Here is a 24,267-nt window from a genome sequence, read left to right as displayed (position 1 = left end):
GAACAGATCTAGAGACGAGGTGCCTTCCTCTTCACACATTCTAATGAGCTGGAGGACAGAGGCATTAGGATGCTGATAATGTGGAGTGAATTGTCATGAATGTCAGGGGACAAAGCATAATACGAGTCAGAGTTTGTGTGTCGGGCATTGGAAGAGAAGCATCTGGCTGTAGACCGCCAGCCACAGGCTCCTGTCTTGCAGCTCCAGCAGTTAGAACTTATGACATGATCTGGGTCTGTCACAAAAGAAAAGATGGAAATTCATTTTTAAATCTCCACAGCTAGCTAAAGCATGTTTATGGGGGGTGGACACTGAACTTACTATGACTACACTATCAGTTGATTCATCAAAAGTGTATCGCTGATGTCAGAACAAAACCTTGTATCTCCAAAATGGTAACTTTACAGATGAAGGAAAACACATACTTTACTTTTAATGTAAGTTAATGGAACCAGATTTCAGTTTGATTTTGGGCCATTTCTGTTGGCCTGTTCATTATGAGATTTACACACAATGTAAAGAGCAAAGCAAAAGGCCTTTTCAAATCATGTCAAAAACTAAAAAACAACAAAATGTAGATATGAGGTTTTGTTCACACAACAGGGATAAGTAAGCAACAAGATAGTAGTTTTTATTTAAAAAAAATTGAGAAAATATATGTTAACCTATTTACTCTGTTTTAGAAGTGCTAATGTTAAAATAACATTTAGAGTTGTTTAAGCCTACATTGGCAATTATTTACATGTTCCAGAAATGTTTAAATAAACAAATGACTCTTTTTGAGGGATGAAAAATGCAAAGGATTGAATATCCATCCATCCATCCATCCATCCATCCATCCATCCATCCATTTTCTAAGCCGCTTCTCCGTCAGGGTCGCAGGGGATGCTGGAGCCTATCCCAGCAGTCTTCGGGCGGAAGGCAGGATACACCCTGGACAGGTCGCCAGTCCATCGCAGGGCAAGGATTGAATATCCTCTCCTAAAATACATTTTTATTTTCATTTATTCTCTCTATATAAAGAAGGAAAGTAGAAAATGCACAGTATTTAATAACAAATCTCTCCTGTGCTGAAAAACACCATTTGAACTTTTTTTTTCAATGAAAAAGGCACCAGAACAAAACACATCACGTAGTAGTCAGGGACAGGCAAAATAATAAAAGGTACATTTTAGAGAGGGCACATACTCGCATCCAAGCATATACATACACACGTATGTGTATGTATATGCTTGCATTAAATAATCATTTAACAACTATTAAGCTATGAAAAAGTATTTGTTATGAAGGTCTAATTTTATCTAAATATCCTCTGATTCCATTTTCAAAGATAGGGGAAAAAGTTTTACTTTACTGAACTTACATTTATAAATAATTTTATTTATATTTGTTTACATTTAATAATTATTTGTTTACATTTAATAATTTCAAATAAATAAATTAAGGTGCTTAAATTTCTGATAATCCATAATATTGGCTGATATAATTTCATATAAAATAGAATAGGCTTTAGTAGTTTTCATTAAAAAGTGCTTTATTGATTGATATGATTTTGAAGGTTTGTTTTGTTTTAAATGTTTTTTGTTATTGGTGCCCCTTTCTGCAGGCCTCCTAGTGGCCACTTTGCAGGATTGAGACTGTTGGATGTTTTTCAATTAATTAAATATATTTCTTCTCAGTTTTTGTTTCAGATTTACTAGGACATTGTTGTCTCTCTGTGTGAGAAATGTTTTAACTCTAAACAATTTCATTAACATTGTTGAAGAATAGATGCATAGTGCAAAAACTAAGGGACCTCCAAAACAGGTGACCTGGATTTTATGGCTATTGTGTAAAAGGTGTTAACTATGGTTATGCTTTGTGTAACCATTTCAGTTAGCATCTTTGGAATAAAAGGGAGCAGCTGGGGACTGTTAGTAGTCACTGTAAAGTACATAAATCAGTTTTAAACACTGAGAGATTATTATTGAAGGTATGCTATATGGCCAAAAGTATGTGGACACCTCTCGTAATTGTTAAGTTCAGGGGTTTTAGCTACACCTATTGATACAAGCTGTAATAAATTAAGCACATCGGCATGCAATTTCTGTAGACAACCACTGGCAATAGAATGGGTCGTACTGACGAGTTCACTAACTTTAAACATTGGTTTGTCATGGGATGCCACCTTGGCATTTCACCTTATGAAATTTCTGCTAGTTCTTCTCCTGGTCAAAACTGTAAGTGTTTTAGACATCAGGCAGTGTATTCATAACCATTTTGTGTATTAACTTTTTGTGAGGGAGCTTTTAGAGGTGGATGTCTGGTTCCAATCACCACCACTGTGAAGTTTTTTTAAAAACTTTTTTTTTAGAACATGTCACATCAAAGCACTCTGAATTATTTATATTATATAACAAATATATTGTAAAATTAAAAAGTCTAGGAGCAACTGCGAAATGGTAGATCAGGTCCACTAAGTGCAGAAATGCATAGTGTAAAAATCACCTATCCTCTGTTGCAGCGCTCACTACAGAGTTCCAGACTGCCTCTGAAAGCAACATCTGCAGCTTTTTTGACCTAATGGGCACAAAGTCACACTCACAGTCGCACAATCACACTGCAGTATTTTTATAAGACTGGAGGGGGGTTGCGGGGTGGGGTTGGGTGTATGTGCATAGTTTTGGAATTGGATGTCCAACAAGCTCATATAGTTGCGATTGCAGGGTGTCCAGAACAAGCATTTTGTAAATATCTATATTTATTGGTGTTTTTTTTTTTTTGCCAATACAGATAAATCACCTAAGCGGTATATCAGTCAGGTCGTAGTTCTCATTAACTCAACAAATATTACAAAAAAACAAAATTCCAGCTTCAAACTGCACTGCAAAAATACTGGTATATAGTATCAAGTTCAACTGCATGCTCTGAAACTGCCGTCTCAAACCAGTGTTTGTTCTAGCATCTCACTTACCTGCCACATCACCCCACTTATCTGACTGTCACCTCATCGATCCCTTTCTCTGCCACTATACACCCTTTAACTGCTGCTGCACTCAGCACTTTAAGTTTAGACCCATACTTTGAACAGTGTAACTTTGTTTTATTTTATTTAGTTATATTTTATATTTATTTTATCTTATATGTGAAATACACTCTCTCTCTCTTGCTCTCTCTCTCTCTCTCTCTCTCTCTCTCTCTCATTTTTTCCTCTGCGTGACAGCAGATAAATATAATATGGGGAAACACAATGTACCCGCTACCCTTGAAGTGGCACATAGTGCTCCTCCCCTTTCAGAACAGGATTTGCAGATATGTGTTTTTATATCTTAGAGCAAGAAGCGATTACAGTGAGCGTGGGCATTCAGATGCTTCTCCCACTGCTGCAATTCTTACTCTTAGCCCCTCTGATATACAAGGAAAGCCACTTAATTTTAGTCCAGTTGTTATATAATTGTGGTCTGCATATGTTCATGTAGATGAGCTTGTTTATATAATTCATCCTTTTATATCTCAGGAAATATTTACATAACCTAATGTAATGAATGAATAGCATATAGATGTGAACTCATTTGGAGAGTATTTTCTTCTAAGCGATGTGCTTTTCTCTTCTTGATTCTATACGTCTTCAGTAATGGAAGCATTTGCTGCGCAGTATGTAAGTTGTTTTAGGTCAACTCGTATGAGAACCATGAGTCTAGCATGACAGTGTCCTCCTCACCTGAGCTTTAGAGCATTAATTGGCTTGAGCTTTTGATTCAAACCTGAGAATAATAGCTAAAGAATTCATTCTCATTCATTCTGAGCCTGACCTACCACGACCCACAGGGCCAGTATTGGATCCGAATGTGACAACAACCCACCATAAACAGAATAAACCTTCGGGAAATAAACTGTCAAATCATGTATGAACAAATCTAAAAAAATAGTAGCCTGGTTATCAGCTCTCCCAAAAATACGTTTTGATTACACTTTAATGCAGCTATTCAGCAGTTAATGGCTCAGAAAAGCAGATTTAGTGTGCTTAAACTGTATATTATGCATCGTTCTCATGCTGACTTTGTGAACCTCTTTGCTAATGACATGAATGATTCTAACATGCCAGATTAATTAATGAGAGTTAATTTACACTATATTGCCAAAAGTATTCACTCACCCATCCAAATCATTGAATTTACGTGTTCTAATTGCTTCCATGGCCACAGGTGTATAAAACCAACCACCTAGGCATAGAAACTAAACCCTCTGGATTAAAAATTAGGTGTCTCGAAGGTTTAAATGCGTGTGAAGGCAGACGAGCGATTACTTTTAGCAATATAGTGTAACTGAGAAATGTCTGTAATAGAGTCATACTTGATGCATTTAAACTATGCATATATTATATTGCATTCTTATTTCAAGTTTATGAAAAGGGGTATGATCTTGAAATGGGGGGGGGGCAAAATCACCAAACTGAACTGTACACTTGCCCTTGTGGACTGTAATGTAAATACCCCTCATTTAAAGAAATAAAAGTAAGGAGAAAAACTAAAGCAGGGCTGGGAGAAGGAGTATGAGAAACCTGAATATCAAATTTAAACCAGACTCGATCCCAACAAATATTTGAGAAATGATATCCGAACGCGATGTGATTAGTTTGCCCTCGCCAGCTTTGGACAAGTATTGTATTTAAACTCTGTTGTAAACTCTCCTCTCCCCACAGGATGATCTCTACATGTTTGGTGGGAAGTTAGCGGGCAGCACTGGTGATGTTACAAACGAATTATGGGTGTTCAACACAGCAAGCAGGTCCTGGACTCTCAGGACTCCTAGTGTTCTGGTGCCGGCCCAGCTCTTTGCTGTGGAGGGCCACACCTCTCACATAGTTGAGATGAGCCATGGAGAGCCTGTTATGTTAGTCCTGTTTGGATACTCTCCCATCTACAGCTACATCAGCCACATACAACAGTACAACTTACGTAAGTGCATGTTCTAATTAATATTCATTATTAATAATTAATATTCTAAGTCTCCACATAACAGTCTCATAGGGCACCACGCACGACAGCATTCCCACATATAACAGACGGTCTAAAAGCAAAATCTGTAAACATGTTATGTGTCAAACACTACTGTACATGAACATGTAACACAAATTCAGCCGTTATTTTCTAAAAGTACAAGTGTTGAGATGAGACAGACATGAGAGAATGTCTGAGGGTGAATGGGCAGTAATACCCTCTCATGCTGCTGCATTAGATATGCATGACAACAGATTCAGACCGAAGAATTCCATTAAAGTTTTCAACAAAATAATTTTTCCCAGACATGTTTACTGACAGAATTTAGCAACAGCCCACTGCCTTCTACTATAAGCATGTTCTTCTTGGTGTGTTTATTAAGTACTGGAAAATATGTCAAAGGTATGCAACGATGGTAATTGACAGTATCCTGCATATGCAGTAGATAGAGATGACTTTATAAAGACTGGAATATTTCTTTGAATGTTGTCTGAAACTTTTATGTTATACCACTAACCTCCAGCAGATGGCACTGTAGTATAGCATTAATATAATTGTGTTCTTTTGGCTGTAACACAAGAGCTTGTTCGCTGATTTTTCTTTGGCCATTACGGAGAGATGCTCACTTTTTTGCTTGCCTGTCTCTGCTCTCCTAGTGACGGACCCATGTGCGCACACACTTTTTCTGACAGTTAAAACACACTGTACTGGGACTAAGAGTATGATTAATGTGTCTGCACTCTCCACTTGGCTCTCTCTCTCTCTGTAACTATATCTCTCTCTCTCTCTCTGCCCCTCTCCCTGTTCCATCTCTCTCTCTCTCTCTCTCTCTCTCTCTCTCTCTCTCTCTCTCTCTCTGTCTCTCTGTCTCCCTTGCTCCTTTATCTCTCTCTCACACTCCTTTTCTCCTGTTCTATTCATTAAAAGTTTTGAGAATGATTGTAGATACTCCAAGCATCATTCAATTTTGCCACAAACCACTACAAATTCTGTGCTATATTTAAAATTATGAATACGTAATGTGAACAGTGGCCTGGCTGTGTTTCAGTGAGGTAACAAAAAAGGCATGTTGTGAAGGAGACGAGCCAGCTGACCTTTTTCCATTTGCATCTTTCTCTCTCTTGACTCTGTATCTCTCTTGGGCTCGCTCTCTCTCTCTCTCTCTCTCTGTCTCCATCTATGAAAAGGACAGTGTAGGTCTCTGCCATGTCTATGTCCTTCCTCTATCTGACAACTCACCTGACTGAGATAGGACATTGTCTCTCTCTTGCTCGCACATCAACCCTTAGACATCAAGAAGTGTGACGGTCATATTGCTATATGATTAAAAACGGAAATGATCCAATTCCATAATTATTTACACAGTTATCTACTACAGGAGTCACGTTCAGTTTACATTCTGTATCAACAGGTTAGAGGCTGCACTTTTCTTTTTTTCCAAAAGTCCCATTCAGTTTAATGCAAAATTGTAGCACACTTTTTTTAGACTCACTTTATGCCAAAACTCCTAATTAGAGAGTGTTATTAATTTCAAATTATGCTAGGATAGATATGATTTCGGTAAAATTTATTTGGATAATTGACTTTAGATGCTTTGTAGATACTGAATTTACTTTCAAGTTACAATGAACTAAACATCTACTAAATTGACCATCATTTTCTTTAACTCTAAACCCGGTTCTAATCCTAACCCTAACCTTAACCTCAACCCAAAACCTAAACCGAACCCTCACCCTGATCCAAATCCTAACCCCAGGCCCACCTCTGTTTAGAATCATCTGAGTTTCAACAGATAGTTTGTTGACAATTTGAACATCTGTAGAAAAACCATAGGGAACTGTAGTGGACTATCCAAATAAAGTGAGACCATGATTTTTTTGTTAAGTGAGCATTATGAGCATTCACTAATGTTCACATTAGTTCTATTTTGTGAGATTAATGATGCGTAACTCTGTTGATTATATCATTTTATGTAGTTATTTATGATTAATCACATTTGATCCTAATCTTATTTGCTAAAATTTGACCCTAAAGACTTCTTTGCTTTTTAAAAAGCGGTGCATTTTGTTGTAACTACAGGTGTGAATAACATAAGTTTCATCAGGTCCCACTGCTTTTCTTGAGTTATAAAGCTATTAGTATAGTGGCAAATTCTCTTGTTGTTTTCAACCTGCCTTGTTTGGATTACTATCTACAAAGTGCTGCTCTTTAACATAGCATATGAAACTGAAAATGCTATTTAGAGACTGTGGACAACCACTCTACAATTTCTGCAGTTTATTAGGTTGAATGATGTTCTGTTTGTCCAAACTCTAAACAAATGCAAAGGACAAATGCATTTGTGGGCTGAGAATGGATAAACCAACATCAGATTAAATATCAGATTTATTGTTGTTATAACAGTGACTATTAAGGATTAAAGCCATTAACTATTTCGTTCGAGCCACTCCTACCTAGTCTTTTTTTGACAGTGTGCTCTCATAACTTGTGTGAGTGTGTATATGACAAGTCTGTGTTTCTTGCCATCCTAGGCACTAACTCATGGCTGCTTGTGGAGACTCGAGGAGCACGAGTACAAGGAAGCTATGGGCACAGCAGTGTGTATGACGACTCCTCTCACTCCATATACGTCCATGGAGGATACAAAGCTCCGTCTTCCAACAAATATGGCCTTGTGGACCACCTCCACCGCTACCATATCCATACACGCACATGGTGAGTCGAAGTGGGCTTTAATTAGAAACTCTGGGTTTTGTTTGTATGTGTTTGTGCCCTTGTTTTATGTTAAGGAATGTGGTCGCTTCACTGTGCAGATGAGACTTTGTATTGAAATCTTTACTCGCTGGGCTTTGGCACTGAATAAACCAAGAGTGGTTAGTCTAGTCATTTCTGCTTGTGGTTCACTGAAGTCAAATATGGAGTCTCTTCTGTCTCCCCACACAGATCCCAAGGGCCACTGCACACATGGCAACACTCACACGTACACAGAAGCACAAACGCAGACAGACACACTTTGTCAGTAGTACTTTGTCAGTAGGGCTAGAGCAGTGTTTCTGACATAGTTAATCCCTCACAGGTGTTCCTACCTGACAAACAGCCCACTTTCTTGACCCTTAACTGAGCACACTGCCTACACACCGTTCCATCAGATGGAAAACTCTGCTTTCTTACATGGCAACTGCACAAAAAATAAGTTTAAAAAGTGCAAAGAATTTGTGTTGTGCTTCTGAAAATTGGAGCACATGTAGTATGAATGTATTTAGCATACTATTAATAATAAGGAACATTATCTGTGTATGTGTAACCACTTATAAATATATCAAAATAATTAATCGCAGTTAAACCGTTTGTCTTATTTGCCCAAAGTCAACTCTACTGAAACATTTAGTCTCATTAAAAAGCAATGGTTTTGTTATAACTATATGAGTTAAAATTATATATTTTTGATTATAAAAAATCAGGACGTATTTGTTAGTGTTAATGATGCAGTAACTTTTAAATCATGCAAATGCTGTGTCTACATGTACCTATATATATTTAAAAACATGTAATTTTCATAAAGTGAACCAGGAGGGGGCAATATGTTGATTATTGTGATAAATTCCATCATATTACATCATGGTATGCTTTTCTGAGCGTATTGTGGATCAGCAAGCAAGCAAGCAAGGTTTATTTATATGGCGCTTTTTACAACAGGTGTTGTCACAAAGCAGCTTTACAGAACAATCAGTATAACAGAAAGAAAGAAAAAGAAAAATCTGGGTCCGAGCCCCCATGAGCAAGCCAGTGGCAACAATGGCAAGGAAAAACTCCCTAAAAGACGAAGAAACCTTGAGAGGAACCAAGACTCAGAAGGGGAACCCATCCTCCTCTGGTCGACACCGGATAGCAAACAGTGTTACTGTGAAATATTATAGAACAAAGTGGGGAAAAAAAGAAAGCAGTGGCTAATTTGATTAGTTTATGATTATGCAGCAGCAGCAACAGTGGTGGTCAAGCCAATGGCTGGTGAGCAGTGGCACCTGATCAGGGCAGAAGGGCCAACAGCATCAGACGCACAGGATGGGCAGCTGTTCAACTCGACAAAGAAAAGAAGAAAACACAGAGTCAGTTCTGTAAAGAGTGACTGATCACAGAGCAGCAGAGACTCCGGCAGGTCTAGATCTGAAAGGGAAGACTAATTACCAAAGGCTTGACTAAACAACTTAGTTTTTAGCCTAGACTTAGCCTAGATCAGTACTAAAGGGCCACCGACAGCCTGCATTTTGTTTTGCTAAGAGAGCATAAATAATCCTATTCCATTGGATTTAGAGCAGCACATTATATGAAACATTGAATAAACACATCATGTTCATTTTTGATTGTATTTTTAAAATGTGGCACTACTGTCCCAGCTCATAAAGAATGAAATCTCGTGATGCGTATTATGTATCATGAAAATGGCTTTTCATAGTTTTCATCACCAGTGTCCAGAAAGAAACAGTGGCTGCATGCTCCAAGTATAAACGTATACCATATACACAGTCAACTCCTCGCAGTTGTAGCCTCTCAGTCTTACTCTTGTTCATACAGCTTGTGGCCTCTTGAAAATGGTTATAGTTTTCCTAATCAGTCAGCTGTAAGTGTGAGAACCTCTATAAACCCCATGATAGAATATTTTCTTGGTATTTGAGCCATGGATCTAACCATCAGGCCATATGTGCAGAAGGTAGGAAAGACAGTGCTTGGACTGGACTCTACTGGCTTTTTAAATATTGCTTTGTTTACTTAACATTTCCATGTTACCTAAAAATAAACAGTGAAACAAAAGAGCAACAAAACTTTTATTCTAGCGACTTACTTTCAGTCAAAATGTTTTGAAGCAGTTTTTATGAAAAAGTTGTGGAAAGCTGTTTTAATATGGTTTGATATGGTTGGAGTGTTATGATATTGTGTAACATAATATGTTCCAATTATGTTGGACTGGACGTTATGTCTCCAGAGCAAAAGTTTGCTTTTAAAAATTAAAAATTTGATTGTCTCACTAAAATATTTCAATTGAAGTTACATGGAAATATGAAAGTACACAGAGCAATTTTCAAAAAGCCAGTAGAGGGAGTCCAGTCCAAGCACTCTTGGTGGCATAACAGTGTCTTTCCTGCCTGTATATATGGGCTAATGGTGTTATCTACTACACTGTCCTCCTATTTGTTGACCAGTGGGCTTAATACACATTAATATGCAAGTATTATGATTAAGCAATAATGCTTAGATACTTAGGCCTCCATTAGCAGTGACGTTTTTCTTGTCACATTTGTTTTCCACCTGTAGTCTGCTGGACTGGGTTGCATTCTTGCATTCCAGTATAAAAGAGAAAAACAAGTTTTATGAACTAAGGAAACCTCAAAACCTATAGCCAGTTTATTTCTTGTTTATTTTTATGTTTCCACAGGACACTTGAATGTGTCAAACCAACACATGAGCAGCATCAATCTAGCAGTAACGTTATCAGTGTCTGCCAAGTCTACTGAGTGAGAGCTGGAGCTGTGTATGTTACCTCTTGTGTCACTGAACTTTACAGAATGCCAGCTGCTGCTATAGAGAGTCCTTTTCACATAAGTGCATTAAGTATATCTCTGTTGGCCAGCAGCTGTAGTCTTTGCAGTGTGTTACAGTGCTACACAGTTTGCAATTAGCAATAAAAATGACTCTTGTTAGGTTGGGCCAGTTTTTGTCTCATTGTGCTGTCTATGTGGTTTGTAAAAGGTGTAAATATTTAGTAGGCAGTTCAATACATAATAGTTAGTTTGGCTTTGATTTAGTAATGTGTAAACTTGGTGTTGTATTACAGAAATTTCCTACCTTTTTTTCTTGAGATCTGACAGACCAAGATGTGATTTTTTTGCTAATTGATTTTACAGAAGCAAATCTTATCTTGATATAGGAATCTTATCTTGTCTTGAGATTATCTTAGGAATCTTATCTTATCTCATCTCAAGAAATCTTAACGTACTAGATGGAAGACCATAATCAACTGTCATGTATGTTACCTAGCAACCGAACATATGCGCATAACTGAAGCCTAAATACGTAATCAAAGTAAGCAAGCTAGTTAGCCAGGCAGCTAGCTACCATTACCAATGTACGAAAAAGGTCAAGCAAAACTAAAGCGCTATAAGAAAAGTTAAAAAAAATATTGTGTCAGTGCTTCGTCCTGTTTGTCAGTGTGGCCGCTCTACAGTTTCAGTTTCATTTCCCAAGCGCTTTAGCACAAGCTGCTAACGTTATTCCTCCTAATAAACAAACACACATTCAGCTCTGTCTCCACATTGTTCAGCACCATCACTGTAGTATTTTATCTGACGAATTTTCATCAACATTAACACACATAGGTAATAAGAGGGGACAGTGGAGATCATGTCTGCAGCGTGTGGGCTTTTAAAACGCTGTTAGAAAAAAAAACTCACAAAGTCAAAGCACAGTTTTCAGTGTAGATATGTATGTTACATCATTATACCAGTTATAGGCAACTTTGCTCCCGGTTACTACATTAAACAATAGAAATGGTTAAAACAGAAGTTAAGATGCCTCTGGGGTTGTTTAGGACAGAAATTAGAAATTTTTGTCTAGTTACAATGTTTCTGTAATACTGTTTTTCTATATGAAGTTGTGTTAAGAACTGTTGTTCTGTAATAGCTTCTGTCCTAAATTCAGTCCTAACTAAAGCTGTCATAGTGACCAAGCTTATAAGATCTTAGACTTAAGAAGTTTCTATAATATGGAACCTGAACGTAATAATTATTATTGTTATAACTAGCTCACATTTGAACTTACATCTAGTTGGTGCCACTGGCCCATGTACTGCAAATGAGTTGGTCGTGGTCTTTAAAAGAGTTATGGTGTATCGTGTTGGGTACCGAGCAGGACCTGAATATTAATAAAGAATATTAATGCTGATCCACCAAAGCTTGGCTCAGAAGGTCGCTTACCACAGACAGTAATTTCATACTCATGAAAGAACAGAAAATGCTGTAGCATCTGCTTGTATACTACAGTTGCAAGTGAGTGTTGAGTTGATGTATTTCTATTCTTTTCTAGGTTCAGGCAGAAGGTTGTCCTTGACAATTGACTATGTTACGGATGCGGCAGATAGAGATTACACTAAAAATGCATTGTATTTATGCATGAGGTATTTAAGATTTTAGTTTTAGTCTTCTGATATTGGGGTGGATAGTTTCAGAGGCATGACATGTCAGTAAAATTCAGTTCTCATAAAAATCTGTCCTACCACTTCTCTACTTTGCTCTCCCTTTGTGTCTCTCTCCATCTCTTTCTTTTGTTTGTCTCCCTTTTCTGGCTCTGTTTTTCTCTTTGTCTGCCTTGCTGTCTCTCTCACATACCCTCACACACTCGAGTCGTGTAGTTGACGACGCTTCAGCTTTGCACTTAAAGGCTTTTGTACAAGTTGAAAACCCTGCTCTCAACCCTGGCTGCCTTCATTTCTGCTCTCGCCTTGCCTGCTTGGCTTTGTGTTATGACTAAAAGGGCTCCTAACCACTAAAAGCCCCCTCAACCTTTTTGCGCGGAGAGAAAAATACATTGCGTATTTAAAACCTGGCTGTGTGTTGTTGCCTTTCTGCCTGTCACCGCTTGATTGGCAGCTTATGAGCAGAGAGCTTGCTCCGTACATCATACCCTGCTGGGCTCAGGGATTGTGAAGCACTGTGGAGATATATGCAAAGCTTTAAAAAGTGCTGCTACTTGTCTAGCTGAGTGAGCATTTCTCACACACAGGTCGAACCAGATGGTGATAAGCTCTCAGATTAAAGGAGGGAATGTGTCAAGTGCATAGATTACAGCCTTTTAAATGTCTTGTTTCAACTTCCTGCTAAATTGCCTACTAGGGCTGCACAATATATTGTGCGCTAATTGTTATTGCGATATTTGTGTTTGCAGTCAGTGAGGGCTACAATATTTAAATGAACCTTCTACCCAGTGACAGATATGTTTATTTTTCAGCATCCTGACTAGAGATAAGATGCAATTTTCTCTCTTGGTACTTCTGTAGGTGAACTGAGAATATCATCTGACACCATGTTCCAGTGCTCTGTTCAGGCACTTGGGCTAAGTGACATTATAAACAATGAGTTTGTTGTTATTTTAGGCTTGTGCCGTTAACAGAATTGGTATCTTTTTCACCTGATATACAATTGCAGGAGAGCTGAGTCATGACAGTGCTTTTCCTGAGACCTGAAGCCATTTTGTCTGATGGCTGATACTTGACATTGTGGTCTCAGGGTGTCCAAAAACCTGCAGCATAACACAGGTGGCTTTTTGTAAAGGCTTGATGTCCATTTTACACAATGGCACACAGTCAATAGACTCACAGATGACGTGACGTAAACATCATGAAAAACTCAAACTTCATACTGCAGCTCTTTTTTAAACATTGCACTACTTTAGTTCTTCTGTCTATCATCTAGAAGGTGAAGAATGTTCAAACCCTTTATTTCATTTTTGGTTTCAGCGCCGCTCCAACAGTGTTTTGCTGTGTCTAGCGATGTCCACGGTAATAAAAGTACTTAAAATAAGATGGGGCCCACTTTAAAACATTCTTATGAGCCATAAACGCATAAAAAGATATTAGGGCATTCTGTTTTCCAAGCCTATGGAAGGCTTAACCTCTAGGCTGTACATTTCATCTCAGTACATTCATTTAGCATAGAAAGTGTAGGCTTTAGCTAAAGAGCAAATAAACAGTATTATTGTCTTTGTTGCCTGTTGCTTCCAAAAACTTTGACAGAATTTGACAGAAAAAAATTAGTTTGTATGTAAAGAAATCTATATTGACTGTTCGTGACTGGCGCACCCCTTGTGAGCAGTGATGAAGGAGACAGGCACAAGCTTGGTGATTGAGGGCGACTTGTTTAAACCTGAGTGTTTACACTTAGTAAATAGGTCATAATGTCAGAGAGGATGGGGCTAAGTTCTTTTTTTTTTTCATTTATGTACATTTCTACTCTGCCGAAGAAGTGGCTTACTCCCAGAATTTAAATAAAGAGATTCTGAGTGCTGAGATTACTGGAATGTCAGAGAAAGCAAGCAGACTACTTACTTCTCCACCTGAGCTATGCATATCCTCAGAAGTGCTTCAGAGGTTCCTAAATACAGATGCACGTGCACACACCGAAAAGCAATATGCTTAAATATTATGGACGTTGTGGCTGAGTGGGTAAGGCTATGAATCTGAAATTCATGAGGGCCTGTTCTTTTGTCTCTCAGCCTTCTGTACATGTCCTGTGCCTTAGTATAAACAAAACACAAAACAAGTAAAATGCAGTTTTATCATATTGGGAGGGCTTTTACTGTCATCCCTTCTGGATATTTTAGTATGGTTAAGAATGCATCATTGGCCATATTCAGCTTCTGCACTGAAATCTTGACCACTGCTTTCCACGGTCTGGACCTTGCCATCAAGCAAGAGGTACACAGAAATACAGTGAATACACTAAACATTATCATGTCTATGCTCTCTAAACATTTATTTCCAGTAAGTGCAATTGTGATTGATTAGGAGCTCATTTATTGGCAGTTAGTACATATCAGAAGAATTCATGTGTGATGAGTGTTTTACATTTCACACTGGGCAAAAGAACAATTCCTATTTAATATTTCTATTAAAAATTTTAAAACAAGAAAAGCCCTTGTTGTCATGCATGCATGTGGTAACAAGTTATTCAAATAGTTTGATTATTATTAATACTGTATTCTGCATTCCACTAAATACTTAAAATGTAAAATAATAGTAGATAAAAAATAAAAAATAGTAGTAAAAATAGTAGATTCAGAAAAGCTAAATTTTATATCAAGTCAAACCTCAAAAAATACTTCAAATTAACAGTCAATTGTGTGTGTTAACAGGTTCATTCTGAAGGAAAGTGGTCTGGCCCGGTATCTTCACTCTGCAGTGCTGATCAGCGGAGCAATGCTGGTGTTTGGAGGAAACACTCACAACGATACGTCACTCAGCAATGGAGCCAAGTGTTTCTCATCTGACTTTCTTTCATATGACATTGGTATGAAGTGCCTCAGCAAATGTTAACATCCTTTATACTGTACAGCACACACACACACACACACACACACACACACATATATATATATATATATATATATATATATATATATATATATATATATAGTTTACAGTTTTTTTTGTTTGTTTAAATGAGGTATTTAGGATATTATAAAAATAATTAAATAAGTGATTGATATGAATAAAGGAGGGCTGGCATTTTCTATGTGTTAAATCTGTAACTTGAGGCAACAGTATTGGTCTCAATGCCACTTGCAATTCAAAGTTTGAGCATCTCAAAGATCTAATTTTTGAGCATCTCAGTCACAGAGAAATATGATAATATATAAAGAAATATGGCCTCACCCCAACCCAACCAACCCAATTAGTATAGTCCAGATGAAGAAAGAAGAAAACCTCATATCTCCATTTTAGTTCTTTTTCAGTTTTTGACATAATTTGAAAATACCTGTTGTCCTTTTTATTGTGTTTAAATTTCATGATGAATTGACTAAATGAAACGGCCCAAAACGACTTGGAAAAAAGTCTGGGTCCATTGACTTACATTAAAAGTAAAGTGGGGTTTTTCATACCATTTGGGAGATAAGAGGTTTTCTTCCAGCAACAGCAAAATGCAGTCCTTCTGAAAAGGCACTGGAAGTCATTTGGCTTTAGTTGAGTGTCTTATGTTACTCTTGCTTAGTGGACGAAGAGGCAGGAATGAACAGTTAAGACACGACTGAATGCCCAGCATTTCTTAGACGTGTGCATGAGAGTGTGCATGTCATGCACAGTCAAGGGGATCCAGCATTTGTGCTCAGCATCTCTGTAATTAGATCTGTAGTGGTGCGCTGGTGGTAGACCTCCCACAGTAGAGCCCTTTCCCCAGGATGCATACTTCTCATCTCCCATTACACCCATTTCCCTGCACAGTCAGAGTCCAAAGACATGCTAAGTCTCAGGCCTACCCTGTGCATAGGTGGGAGGCTGCTAATGTAACCATAGATGTAACTGGAGATAAAGCCTGAGGCTGGCTTCTCCACATGCAGGAGGTCATTGATGGAGTGTGAATGTGACCTTTGACTTGTGTAGTACACTAGAGCTTGCTTTCTGTCAGTCTATTTGGGGAGTTGTAAATGAGGTTTATGAGGGATGGGTAGCTTATTGCTTCATATTCTAAACTGCTACACATGCTGTGCTGTCGTGTGGTGTTACAGTCAACTGTTTAAAATGTCATGCAACTAGAAGAGCATTCGTATGGAGTACTTTTTCTGGACATAGGTATGTGAAGTAATGTTACCACTGGAAGCCTGTAATCTGATATCTGTGTGAATTATGGAATTGGGAAAGAGCACAAAAGAGCTCCATGCATAATAGCGTTCACTACTCAGAAGAATAAAACATTGTGAACTAACAATTATTGTTATTTCTCTTATCTTAACCATGTTCCTGGCTAGCTTTAGTCTTCAGTGAAAGCTGTTTGTTATTAGTACTGTCATTAGGTAGTACTTGTAGAGTTAACCATCAAATTCACCACAAAAAATCAAACTTCTGCCCACAAAAGATGCAAGTAAATGCTTTTTGGAGTGCCTTCATACTTTTGCCTACATTCATAAGCTGATCCTTTCCCTGATCCTTTTTAATGCTTGACCCTTGTGTGGTGTTGGGGTCTGTGGGACCCATTTTCAGTGTTTACCAAAAGAAAAAAAATATGCGATTTATTATTATTTTAACCTCAGAGTCTTTGGCCTTTGCTCATTTTCAAGTGTGGAGGTGCTGTGTCCACTCTGCTCACCTCCTACATGGCCTGCTGTTTGTGTGTGTGTGTATATGTGTGCATGTGTATGTGTGTGTGTGTGTGTGTGAGGGTGGACAACATGGACAGGCTGCTGACTGGCTACAGCTGCTAAAGGAGAACTCTATGCTGGCCACTTGTGATATTTTAAAGATCTGGAATTTTTACATGAACTGTTATGGCTGTATTGAAAAAAAACAATAATGTGGTGGGTCCACCAGACCACTGAGTAACAAACACATTCACACCACACAAGGGTTAAGTGTTTGGAATCAATGGCATAAAATGGCATATTCTGACATTCGGTGTTTGAATTTAGTAATAGTGCACATGCTTTGAATGTTGCTGTATAATAGGGCTGTCCCAAACAGCATTTTACAGGCTTTGAATACTTGTTAATGCTTCTGAATGAGCAGCTGACTACTCATTCTCACAATCTCACTTAAAAAATAAAATAATCAAATCATTTTTTAAAATGAATATTGAAATATTTTAATACTTGAATAACATTTGAAGCATTTTTAGTCTTCCATCTGATGGAACAGGAACACTTCAATTTTCATCAATTTTCCATATGTTAACACTTAACTATTCTACCTGAAGGCCTTAGCTGGTCAAATGTATTGTGGTTTACGTTAAATTTTGCGGCTTATAAAAGATGATGCTTCCAAATACTATATAAAAACACAACATAACACACATACTTGAGTATTCAGGTTATTCTGGCCAGCCCTACTGTATAATATTGCTGATTTAATGCATGCATTGATTTGGTCCCTTCATTTGGATTATTGTCAACAATATTGTCATGTAAACAAGTAATCGCTAGAAATGTCATAGCCTCTTTTTAATGACCAGTAACTCCTGAATGCTACATTTTCTCTTAAGCTTACATAGAAAAAGTGGCACTTTAGGGATCTTTGTGAGTTTTTTTTTTGTGAGTCATTGGTGAGCTAGTGCAGGTCTTGTAGATTACAACTTTAGGTGGATTATTAGTGTGTGATTTAGAGTTTGCCTTTCATCCCTGACAGTAATATTTAGCCATCATTAAGTTCTCGTAAAAAGCAGCAGAATGCCAGTTAGCCAGATGGAGTCTGCTCTTTTATGAATACTTGTTTGAAGTACAGTGCCTCTCTGCTAGAGTGCCCAGGACAAAGTAAGAGGCAGATTGGTGGAGTGGAATCACAAGGCACAGACAATCAGCACACTCTATTAAGATCACAAAACTCACTTAACTGAGTAATTCTACATCCAAAATAATCTGATAACAGGAAAATCTAATTTTGGCAAAAAAGAGCATCTGACTTGTTTACAAGGAGTTAAGGAAACTATCTCTGATCTACATAAGTAAGTAAGTAAACAATTGTTTTTCAGAATACATGAAGTATGTTCCTCTATGTAGAACATGATGTAAAATTCTTGTGATTGGTCACATTTCTTTAACATGGAGTCATTTTAGTGATTATTGCTCAACTTTTGATGTTATTGTATAGTTTCTATAGCTGTAAATTGTCCAAAAAGATGTGATTTATTACCAATTCTATACATGCACATAGGGATAAAGACAACAAAGCATATCAGATTAATATGTTCTGAATAATACACTAAAATCCATGTATCTTGTTGATGTCTTGAAGCCTAATAATGGCCTAATCTAATAGTTGGGATATCTCAGTATCCAATAAATATAATCTGCTAACTGCCAAAATGGCCATATTATTAATGTGCATGTAATCGCATTCATTGACTTCTTCATTGAATTCATTGTCACTACTATTTCTAAAATACTCAACATTTGTTCCACCAGAAGCCTCTCTGTCAAGGACAATTGCTCTCATGTTTCTGTTTTCGGTGAGGGGTCATTGAACTGATCTGAACTGAGAGCGTCTGGACTGATTCCACATGTTTTGGTTCCAGTTTGATTTGAGAGTTTATTTTGTGCTGGCTTCGTGCACTGTGGCCACTCTGTCTGATTGCAGTGTAAGCAGTGAGGCTGTGCCCTGGCTGGTAACTCTGTTTGGCATGGAAACTGATTTTGCTCCGTAGTCCCACGACACATCTATCTCAACCTCTGGACCGCTGGCCTGACGTCCACTCCAGTTACTCAATTCATTAAAGCAGCAAATTAGGCCTTTTATTAATCAACAGGAGCAAGGCTTCCTGGAAGTGCTTTTGTATTGATAATGTAACAATTCTCTGGGCTTTTCATTTCACCCAGATGGAAAACTTTGCATAATGCTGAATAGAGCTGTAGCTATATATGAAATAAAGAAGCCTGTCTCTGTTAAAAAATACAAAAGGTTTAATTTTTTTTTTTACTGTAAATTGATGAAAAGTTATTTGTTGTCTTGTTTAGTGGAGAAAAAAACATGCTTTAGTTGTGGTGCGATCAAAGCTGTCAATACAAAGTATAAATAGAATGCAAATTAACTTACTGTTATGTATTTAAATATGTGTACTGGAGTGTAATGATTTACTCATTTTATAAATCAAATTGATATGATACGGTAGTGTCTTGGTTTAATGCTTTTTTTTTAAGTTAAAACAAGAAGTGCTTGAAAGTGCACCTTATGTTGATACCCTCACAAAATTGGAAAAAAAGTCTGATAATTTATAATATATTCTTGCAACTGTATTATTTACTTGTGTAGATTCCTGTAGCAAACTACAGTATATTTTGAGGTTTACCATAATATTGTTATACAAATCTTGTAGTTAATTCTAAGTAGCTGTAGTATTTCTGTAGATGTTTTCCTAATACGTATGTCTATGTGTTAAAGTTACAGCATAGAAATACTAAACAAATCTGTGTTTTGTAATTATGCAAAAACAAAAACATGTAGGCCTGAGCTAACACACTAGCTGTTAATTGTGTAATGCCTTTGTGTATGGAATCAAGAGCCTTGTCTTGATTGCTATAATATAATATACTGTTTTTTTTATATACATAACATGTAACATCATTTCAGTTGCAAAGTATAGCAAAAAAAACACTTATAAGAGTTATCATCCTAACTACGATAGTGGAATATCACAATTATATGTATGAAGTTTTTAAAATTCCATCACGTATCTGTAATCCTACAGTATTACAAGGGAAATGATTAGAGATGGACCGATCAGTGTGTTTGGGGACGATACCAATTGCTGAGTGTCTTTAGGCACAATCATCTGATAGCTGATGCCGATTGAGGGTGGGACTGGATGCCACGTTCAAAGGTGCATTAAGTGATTCTGGAGAGTTGTTGATATTTGAGCTCATCAACAAAACAATGATGTCCCTCCCTTCAGTGCTCCTTCAGCAGCTCCGACCAAATTTATGATGTGAGCATACTGTTGCAACAATTGCTCCTGCTAAGCTCATCAGTTGAGATTTGCTATCATTAGCAAGCAGAACAAAACAATACTGACCTCTTGGTTTTGTGAAACAGCAAAAAGTTAATGTTAATATAACCCGTCAAGCAGAAACAGAGCAGTTCTCATCCCTTTCATGCTTCTCAACTCTCGATGAAGCTCAAATCAGCTCAAATCTAGTTCAGATTTTTCTGTTCTACCTTTAATGATGCAGTAGTTATATTCTGCTACCTCAGGTGAAATGTGGATCGTTTGTTTTACCGATACATGGCTGATCAGTCTTTTCATCTCTAGATTTTATATAGGTAATTAATTTTTACCAAAAAAGTCAGATCTTTCTTGAAACTGTCTGTCTTGAGAAAGTAAAGTGAACTGTATTTCAGTTTTACTTTTTCCATTAAGAGTTAATGGCTTGTTTTGCATTTGCAGTTAGTTGGTTAATTAGACCCACCTGTGGCACATGCCCCTCTTTTCCTTATCCTCCTTTCACCTCTCTTTCATTTAGCTGAAGAGCATGCTGAGAGCTTGCATCTCTGTGCTTATTTGTTTTTGTTTTTTCTTTCTCCGTGCCAACCTTGGAGGGGGATGACGTTATTAGTTATTGGATTTTTTTTTTAGATTAAATTCAGGCGACACAGAAAGCAGTTTTCATTTGTGTTTAATGCCCCTCAACCTGCACTTCCCCCCACTCTCATACTTCTAATTAGATTCAGGGAAAATGAACTCTAATTAAAATTGTAGCTCTCTCCCTGAAAACTGCTATGCTAGCTTGGTGGCGTCTTTACCGCGTAGACGCAGTATTTTTATGTTAGTGCCAGACTGGGGAACATGGAGTGCCCCAATACAAAAACACATTTCATTAAGATTGCTATTAAAATGCTTCTTGATTTGCCTTCTCTTTCAGAGTCCTCCCGCTTCTTGTCTCTTGTTTATAGCCACTGTTTCCTTATTTTGTTCTGCATTCTTTCTGTCACTGTGTGTTTATCGATAGGAGTTGAGCCAATATCCTGTTAGGAAATTAAATGTAGGCCGTGCTGGTGATGGCTATCAGGTAGCGTGTTGCCATATGAGAAGCAGACTCTGCATTGTGATTTTATGTCCACATTATTTAAGGCATCACATACTTGTGAGAGTGTGCTTAGGTTTCTGAATCAGCCTAGTAGAAGGTCTTGTGTCTCTAAGCTAGACCTAAATATTCAACATTAATTATAGCTGAACAGTCTGAGATAGGAATGGGTACAAGTAACTGGCTACCCAAGTACTTGTTGCATAGCCAATGTAAAATATTGAAAATGTATTATTATATTTCCAGAAAGAAAATGTAAAAAAATGTTACTGTCGACTGTACTGATGACTGACTCATAGTAGTGGTACTTGGTCTACCTTTGATATTGCTAAAGTCTGGTAGCTTTTGTTGTTCAGCGTTGACAGGAAACATCCAGTTTGACAGGACAGGGCCATTTGACTGACATGCACCTGTGTGAGGCAAAGTGTCATTTGCATCTGCAAGGGGGAGGCTGTCTCGTTTGCTTGCTAACTGCTTCAGACAATGCTCTTGAAAGATTTTCAAAGGTGAAACGACATGAACTACAGAAAGGCTTCAGAAGACTCGCTGTTTTAAGAATTGAGTTATTGATTATTTGTTCTTTTGTGATATTAGAACCTAAACACAGAAGCTTTCCAGATGCCCACTGATGGTGTGAGAGTCAGTATTTTTAGTTTTTAAAGAAAACAATTTCCCTGGCTAACAATGAGAACAGGTTTTGATTTCCCTTGGAGACTCTGCTTGAGAAGTATTGTTGAACAGAGACACTAATGAATTGTCTCAGATAAAATTGTCTGCTTTATGTAAACAGTATGCCACGTTTATTGCCCTTTTGATCATTCGATTTAAATGTATCATCTAAAAATGTAAGAGTTATTTAAGTTCACTCTAAGTAGATCCACATAGCTCAGTTTGTGTAAGTAAAGTAAAGATCAAAGGCAACTTTTCGTTGAATAATAACTGTTCTAAACTGTAACTTTGAAGAAGACTTTGCAGCATTTTGGAAAGCCTGCTCTTAAAAACGCTAAAAACAGCATGACTAAACATCATTAACTGCTTAGACTGTATCAGAATAATACTGTGAATTCAGAGGAGCGACAGATTTCTTTTTGCATTGGCCTTTGCCCTAATTCTGAGCTGAGATGGAGTTCTTGACTGTGTGTTTATGTCTTCTTAGTTAAACAGCGCCTCAATTAGCACAGTACTCAGGAGGGTCATTTGCAACCTGGCCACACATTTTATTCAGTGGTACAGTTTGTGCTTGAGAACCAAGGGGGCTAAATGGCACATTTACATATTAATATCCTTGTTGTACGTGTTGGCCGTTATAAAATATGATGGCTTTAAAGCTGACTTGTGAAGCACAGACAACTGCAACCACTGCACAGTCACAGAGTGAATCAGGGGCCTCATCATGGGATGAGTGCACAATACCTCTAATGTTTGGAGGCATCTAGCTCTTCAGAATGGTTTTAATAGAATTGTGCATTAGCTTAGCATATTAACCCCTTAAACTCTGTGTGGAACCCACACCAAAGGCCACACGGAGGACCTCGTGGAGCAACGGTAGTGCGTCTGCCTCCAGATCAGAAGGTTGCGTGTTCAAATCACATTGGGGGTCAGAAGCTTTATTTAAGGCATGATTCATGACAATTAAGCCCTATTTACAACCAGTGATGACACAACTTTCCCTAACCTTCCTGTACTACCTATGGCTTGGTTAGAGAAAGGAACCCACCCCAACAGGATCTCCTGACTGCTTGTGTTTTAGCCAGTTTCAACATCATTTTGGGAGTGCAAGAAAAATACCTAAAATACACCAAAGTACATCATAAGAGAGTATGTTTGGTGCTACTGCTGCTACAGTATGACAGAAATTGCTGATCTGAATCATGAGGAACGGTGCTTCAGTTACACTGACGAAAGGTAGAAAACCTTCACACTTTGTGATCCTCTTTTAATAGTAACCCCTAAAATCCCAGGCTTATTAAATACAAAGGCTTATTAACAGTAACTACAGGGACTTCAGTGCCAACTGGCTGAGCTATTCTAGTGTTATAGAAGTATGCAATAAAACATGACCTGTTAAGGAGTTAGCAAGTAATTCCCCATGTCATCTGCCTAACATACATGGCAAAAAATAACATAAATAAACATATTATCTGGATAGGTTAAGGACAAATACCACAAAACATTTAATATATTTATGTGTAAAATACACATATAAAATGTGTAGCAAATTTCCCAAATTTCTAAATGCTACACAATTTTGTCTTTATAGCTGTCTCTAGAACAGTTTAAAGCTGATCTAAAAACACATCTATTTTCTTTGGCATTTCACCCAAATTAATGTTCCGTTTCTCCTTTTATTCTATGTGTAATATTTATCTATTTATTTATTTATTTGAGTTGTTTTTAATTACTCTTTTTACATTAGTCTGTATTTATTGTGTGATTTTATTGTTTTATGTTTTATTTATATTATTCAATATTATCATTGCACTTTGTACAGCACTTTGGCCAACTGACGTTGTTTTTAAATGTGCTTTATAAATAAATTTGACATTGACATTCACATAGCTGATATCTATTTTTAATGTTTCAACTGCAATTTCATCCTTTTCATCCATTTCTACGCATTATAGGACCTTAGTAGCCCTCCAGTTGACTAAATGAACTAATGCTGTTTTTCCTTTTTGATAAACCCACCAGTGAGTCTTTAACAGAGTGGATCAGTATGTTGGTGAGTAATGATAGAACAAAGTTAGCACATGTGCAGTACAGTTGGTCTTGTTGCTACAGTGTGTAGGTGTTTGTGCTGTTTTTCTCAGGTAATAATTACGTTGTGATTTGAATCCAATTCTCTCTTCCTGCATTTTTACAAGCTGCAAGGGATTAAACTCTATGATTGATGCTCTTTTCCTCCTGCGGGCTTTCGCATGTCGTAAAGGCATCTCTGCTCCATGCCAGGAGCAAAGCTGCAGTGTGTTGTTTATAGTGTGGGTGTGCGTGTGTGGAGAGGTATTTCAGAGCAGTGCAG

General features: G+C 37.5%; 1 protein-coding gene across 1 annotated transcript in view; it reads left to right on the top strand.

Annotated features, from left to right (window-relative positions):
• The window catches only part of atrnl1a (attractin-like 1a), a 383,555-nt gene that overhangs the window by 33,730 nt on the left and 325,558 nt on the right, over nt 1–24,267 (top strand). Inside the window, exons 8-10 of the mRNA XM_037538727.1 lie at nt 4,682–4,937; nt 7,511–7,694; nt 14,880–15,034. Coding sequence (XP_037394624.1) covers nt 4,682–4,937; nt 7,511–7,694; nt 14,880–15,034 — 595 coding nt within the window. The remainder of the gene's footprint in view (nt 1–4,681; nt 4,938–7,510; nt 7,695–14,879; nt 15,035–24,267) is intronic.

The sequence above is a fragment of the Pygocentrus nattereri genome, chromosome 5, assembly GCF_015220715.1.
Source record: "Pygocentrus nattereri isolate fPygNat1 chromosome 5, fPygNat1.pri, whole genome shotgun sequence".
In the NCBI taxonomy this organism is placed as follows: domain Eukaryota; kingdom Metazoa; phylum Chordata; class Actinopteri; order Characiformes; family Serrasalmidae; genus Pygocentrus; species Pygocentrus nattereri.
The sequence above is the reverse complement of the archived record's forward strand: the minus strand, read 5'-3'. Positions and strand labels throughout refer to the sequence as shown.